The 6431-nt window shown below is 33.7% G+C and overlaps 1 protein-coding gene across 1 annotated transcript; it reads left to right on the top strand.

Annotated features, from left to right (window-relative positions):
- Window positions 1-2892: 2892 nt before the first annotated feature.
- LOC134250126 (serine/threonine-protein phosphatase 6 regulatory ankyrin repeat subunit B-like) lies at window positions 2893-5655 on the top strand. Its single transcript, XM_062732472.1, has one exon. It carries the CDS (start codon window positions 2893-2895, stop codon window positions 5653-5655), a length of 2763 nt encoding a protein of 920 aa, XP_062588456.1.
- The last annotated feature ends 776 nt before the right edge of the window (window positions 5656-6431 follow it).

Genomic DNA, 6431 nt, shown 5'->3' with positions numbered 1-6431 from the left:
ATTTGTATCAATTTGGAATTTCCAAATCTATTTTTAGATCAATGTAGAGGAAATAAATCCTTGTATTGACTTGGAACGTCACGTGCAGGTCAATAAAACGTAGTATTTTTCTAACATAGTTGGATCTCAGCCAATCAGAGGGATGGAAATTATTCAATCATATAATATATATATATATATATATATATATATATATATATATATATATATATATATATATATATATATATATATATATATATATATATATATATATATATATATATATCCAAAACTTAAATAATGTCTCAGTAATCGGATAACAATATTTTAAAAAAAAAAGGTAAAAAGAAAACACAAAAATCCTCAGTTAAGCTTTAGCGCTTTCATTTTTCATCACGGATATCCAGAGACGGGAAAAAGAAAAACATTTTTTTAGTATTTTTCAGCCCAAACTTAATAGTGTTTTATAAATTACTTGTGATTTCCCCGTACTTTTGTCATATTGTATCTATGACGTCATAATAGACATTTAACATGTCCGCTTAACATGACGTCATAATCACTGTTACTATGATACTATTGTAAGCTTCTGAAGATTGAAAATGAAAGCGCTAAAGCTTAACTGAGGATTTTTGTGTTTTCTTTTTACCTTTTTTTAAATATATATATATATATATATATATATATATATATATATATATATATATATATATATATATATATATATATATATATATATATATATATATATCCAAATTCAAATGATAAACTCAAACTTTTATCAAAAGCGCTTTCTCCCCATGCGGGCTCATCAGTAGATTTGAAATTGTAAACAAGTTACATTATGACGTCATTCTCGTGAAGTTATGTAGGCAACGTTAAACATAATGATTGTGAAGTAATAATAATCACAGTTAAATCAAGCGCACAGATAGAGTTTTACAGTACATCTGATCAAAGTTTAGCGCCTATTATAAATGTACAATATTGGAGACATTTTATGTAAAATGTACATAATAGAATAATTTGATATAAATTTCTTTTAACAGTTCAATTTTGGTTTAGACAGATTTATACAATATTGTTCTTTGGCTTTCCGTAATTGTTCATTTTCCTCTTTTATTTTGTAAAAAGGAAATATATAAAAATGTCCTTTGCTACAAGAATCAAAGTGTTCACTACATGGCGTGTTTCTTATGGTCGGATCCTTAATCTGTTGCTTGTGCACGCGAACACGGTCGGCTAATCTGGTTCTGGTTTGTCCTATATAATTTTCCCAACATGTAGGACACGTCATACAGTATAAAAGGTTTTTAGATTTACACGTCATAGAAGATTTAACGTCAAACTTCATTCCGTTATATATAATATGATAATTGCTTTGGGGCCACTTTCTCATATACAAGGTCTTATAAAATGACATCCTAAAATGAAGGGGATCCCGGTAGGTTTCATTTAGTCCGACTTTCTAATCATTATACAAAAAAGGTTTTGAATCAATTCTTTAGTATTAATATAATTCGCTTTTTGCAAGGGTTTACACTTAATAGATTTTAACCATTTTTAATGTAAATATAGGATGTTTTCCTTCCTATAAAAGTACTACTGCATTTCATTAAATTAGCTTTTGCGTAGGCAAATAATTTATGGTTTCTTTTTAATATAAGAAAAAAAAACTCTTTAATATATACCGCAAAATTTTTTCTCTTTTCAGATCATCAACAGAAAATGCTTCAGAAATTAATCGTAAACGATGCTACCTACTATGAGACAAGCGCTTTCAAAGTGGTCTTTGAGAAAATGATGAAAACCAATGTCGTCGTTTTAGTTGGAGAACCTGGTTGTGGTAAAACATGTCTAGCTCACCATCTTGCATTCCAACTCAAGGAGAAATATAACTTTTGTCCTATATCAAAGATTACGGATATCAATAACTTATTTCATCCCAACCAATCACAGTTTTTCCTACTTAATCTTTTGACTGAAAACATATATCATCCATTTTTGTGTTTAGATGGAAACATGGCAAATCTTTTGAGAGGATCAAAGCTTCTCATAACGTGCACAAATGATACTTTCGATACCATGTTGAAATTTCATCATCGTTTTGAACTGGAAAACGTAATTCACTTTAATAATTATGCACCTGATATTGAGGAACGATTAGGCATTTTTCAGAAATATAGCACAGCACCGGAATTAGCAAATAATTTGTTTGAGGACGATATTCCTATGTGTTTTCCACTACTGTGTAAATTGTATTTTTCAATGCAAAATCTTCATTGTTTTGGTGAACGATTTTTCAAAGAACCCTGGCGTTGTCTTCATTATGAACTTGATAGTCTGATGAAGAGAGATAGTTTAAGTTATGCGTCACTTGTGCTTTGTGTACTTCATAAGAACAAGATTTCTCAGGAGATACTTGAAAAAAGTTCAACACTGAAAGTTACTCTTCAAACTTGCAATGTAAATAGCAATATCAAAATCTCTGATATACAAGATTCACTAGCAAAAATGCTTGGGTCATATGTTTGTAAAAATGATGACCACTTCAGAATTTCTCATCCGATGCTCTTTTCAGTTGTTTCATCACATTATGGAAAATCGTTCGGAGTGGCTATCATAAAACATGTCTCCATTGACTTTTTAATAAATGGGGTTGCTTTAAGATCCAATGCTTCGGTTCAATTAGAATTTGAATTACACAGTTCTTTTTTTCTTTCCCTTGCCAACAGATTTCACGAGGAAATTAGAAAGGGAAGACCAATTATTTTCAAGGCCAGAATATTTTTCTCCTCAAAGTTTGTTGTTTTTTTCCTCAAAGGTTTGAATCTGAAAACATTTGAAGAAATTAAAAAATACTACATACTTGACTCCTCAAGAAATGTGAAGATTGATACTAAAACCCCTATGGCATGCTCACATGCAAAGGTGGAGAGCAGTGACGTCTGTAGTTTCCTAATTTATTATGGTCACATTACCATTCTTAAGTTTCTGATTGATCTGATTGTTAGTCATAATGAGTCACCAGATTTGATGTTTGGTGAAATTGATGATCAAGTTAAGTATTTGATAATTGCCTGCTACAATGGCGATCGACTGTTAATTGATTTTGTCCTTAAATTCATGAAAAGGGAAGTATTAGATATGTACAGAAAATCATTATGTGATCTTTCTCAGAAAGAACTACATGCGATAGCAAATCGGTTATTTCGATCGCAATCTATTTGTCTACCAAAGGAATTTGCTAATGCTGAGTGTCTAGATGAACCTTATAATGCCCTTAAAATATGTGATACGTACAGTCATGACGTGAAGCATCTTGATGAAACTTTCCCATCAGGTCACTTATCTATTGCATTGAAAAAAAATGATTATGGAATTACAATAAACAAATCTAATGAATTTAGCGAGTCACATTTGGCAGCTACTTTGATATCAGATCACACATTTGATGAAGAGAGTCAAGTTGAGAATGATGCGGACATAAATAAAAATGGAAACTTGGGCGAGTCACTACCGTTTGTCGCTGCTTTGGAATCTAAAAAATACACCGCTGTTGAGAAATTATTCGATCAGGGCATTGAAATCAGTGAATGCGATAAATATTGCGAGTCGCCACTGTTCGCTGCTTCAAAATCAGGACATTTGACTGTTGTTGAGAGATTAATCGATCGTGGTGCTAACGTTAACCAATGTGATAGATACGGTAGGTCGCCACTATATGCTGCTTCACAATCTGGGCATTCAGCTGTTGTTGAGAAATTGATCAATTATGGCGCTGATATTAATCAATGTGATGACTACGGCACGTGCCCTTTATTTGCTGCTTCAAAATCTGGACATTTATATGTTGTAGAAAAACTTATCGATTGTGGCGCTGACATTCATCGATGTGATGGATCTGGTCGGAAGTCGCCATTGTTTGCTGCTTCTCTATCTGGACATACAACTGTTGTGGAGACACTGATTAAATGTGGAGCTGACATCAATCAATGTGATAAATTTGGCAAGTCACTACTATTTGCTGCTTCACAATCAGGGCATTTAACTGTTGTGGAAAAACTAATTGATAATGGCGCTGAGATCAATCAGAAGGATTTATCTGGTAGGACGCCACTGCATGCCGCTGTAAAATCTGGACATTTATCAATTGTTCAAAAATTGATAAATCATTCCGCTGAAATCAATCAATGCAGCGTGTTCTGTGGGTCACCATTGATGGCTGCTTCACAATCAGGTCATTTCGCTATTGTTGAGAAACTGCTTGATCATGGCGCTGATGTTAACCAATGTGATAAATTTGGCAGGTCATCACTATTGGCTGCTTCACAATCTGGGCATTTACCTGTTGTGGAGAAATTGGTCGATTGTGGCGCTGCTATCAATCAATGTGATGATTGCGGCATGTCTTCTCTTTTCGTTGCTTCAAGATCAGGGAATTTAAATGTAGTTGAAAAACTAATCGATTGTGGCGCTGATATACATCAATGTGATAAATATGGCATGCAACCATTGTTTGCCGCTTTACAATTTGGTCATATATCTGTTGTAAAGAAACTAACTGAACGTGGAGCTAACGTCAACAAAAGTGAAAAATTCGATGCTGTTTCAAAATCTGCACAGGCTAAATTGACTGAGCGTGAAGCTGACACCAATCATTCTGAAAAAAATGTCAATTCGTCACTAAATGGTGCTACAACATCTGTACATATGACTGTCAAAGAGAAAATGATTGAGCAAGTACCTGACATCATTCATTCAGATCAAAATGTCAAGTTGTCACCAACTGTTTCTTCAGAATTTAAAAAATTGTCTGTTAGAGAGGAAATTATCGAGCGAGGAGGAGAAGCTAATACATGTATCAATACTTCCGGTAAAATTTTCAACTCCCCACAAAATGATGCTTCAAAATCTGCACATATAACTGTTAAAATGAAAATGAATGAGCATGGTACTGATATCAATCATTCTGATAAAATTATCAATTTGTCACTAAATGCTGCTTCAAAATCTGCACATATGACTTTTAAAGAAAAAACATTTGAGCATGGAACTGTCATCAATAATTCTGAAAAAAATGCCAAGTTGCCACTAAATGCAGCTTCAAACTCTGCATATATGCATGTTAAAGAAAAAAAGATTGAGCATGTACCTGACATCAATAATTCTGATAAATATGTCAGATCGACACGAATTAATACTTCAGAATCTGCACGTAGGACTGTCAAAGGGGAAGTAATTGTGCATGGACCTAATATCATTCATTCTGATCAAAACGTCAAGTTGCCACTAAATGCTGCTTTAAAATCTGCACATATGACCGTTGAAGAGAAATTGTTTGATCACGGGGCTGAATTGAAAAAATCTTACAGTTATGGCAAAATCTCATTGTATGGTGTATTTAAATCACGAAATAGGATTTCTGTAGAGTCACAGACCCAACATGGTGGAACTTGGGACGATAGTGCAATTGTAAAGCAATACCAGGGAATAAACAAATCGGAGACAGACAAAGAAGGGGAACCTGTTATTCATTTGGAATGTTTAAATGAAAAGACACGTAGCCCGGAGTTCTGTGAAACAAAGACTCAGTTGGTGAAATCCCCTTATGATTCAAAAACAATTTCATATAATTACATCACTCCTCGTGCTCGAAAAATCAGAAAATGACAACAAAAACCCCGGATGTGCAATACAGTAAGATTATGAGCAGCGATCTGGTTAAAAACTACAAATAATATAGTTCTATGAACTATTGCATAAACACCAGCTCCTGGAAATCTAGGGGTAGAATCAAGTGTCTATGATGAGAAAACACGCTCTGTTGCCCAGTTAAACAAAATAATCTGAAACACATAAATAAAGATTTGAAATATCCTCAATTGACGTTTTATAATAGCCAATAATTTCGTAAGCCTTGGGCCCGGGGTTCTGAATTAGGACATGGTTACAATGTATGGTGATCATATGGCAAAACTGCATTAATGTTTATGTATGTATTTTTGGTCACCTGAATCACTCGGGTGACCTATTGCTTTCCGTTTTCGTTCGTCGTCGTACGTCGTGTATCATTTGAACATTTTCAGCTTCTTCTCTGAAACCACTGAACCAATTTCAATCAAATTTGGTATTCTGCATATATGGGTAAAGGGAAACAAAAATTATGAATTTCATGCCCCCCCCCCCCCTGGGGCCAGGGGCCAAACCACTTAAATTAATGAAATCTTTAAAAATCTTCTTTACTCCTTGACATCAAGCAGTCAAACTGTTGTCATGAATGTAATGAGTATTGATTCCTCTACCTAAATTGTGAAATTCATGGCCCAGGGTCAGGGGTTCTATTGCTATGATTGGGCTATATAGATTATTTAGTGAAAATTCATTGTTTCTTGGAAAATCTTCTCTTCTTCTGGGTATGTATAAACTATCTGAGTACATAGTTATGA

The sequence above is a fragment of the Saccostrea cucullata genome, unplaced genomic scaffold (genome assembly GCF_032062105.1).
Source record: "Saccostrea cucullata isolate Sc308-1 unplaced genomic scaffold, CSIRO_AGI_Scuc_v1 ctg2421, whole genome shotgun sequence".
Taxonomy (NCBI): Eukaryota; Metazoa; Mollusca; class Bivalvia; order Ostreida; family Ostreidae; genus Saccostrea; species Saccostrea cuccullata.
Note: the sequence above shows the minus strand (reverse complement) of the source record. Positions and strands in the feature narration are given on the sequence as shown.

Excerpts from the sequence above, each read along its gene's own strand:
- LOC134250126 (XM_062732472.1), top strand. The coding sequence starts at position 2,893 with ATGGCATGCTCACATGCAAAGGTGGAGAGCAGTGACGTCTGTAGTTTC.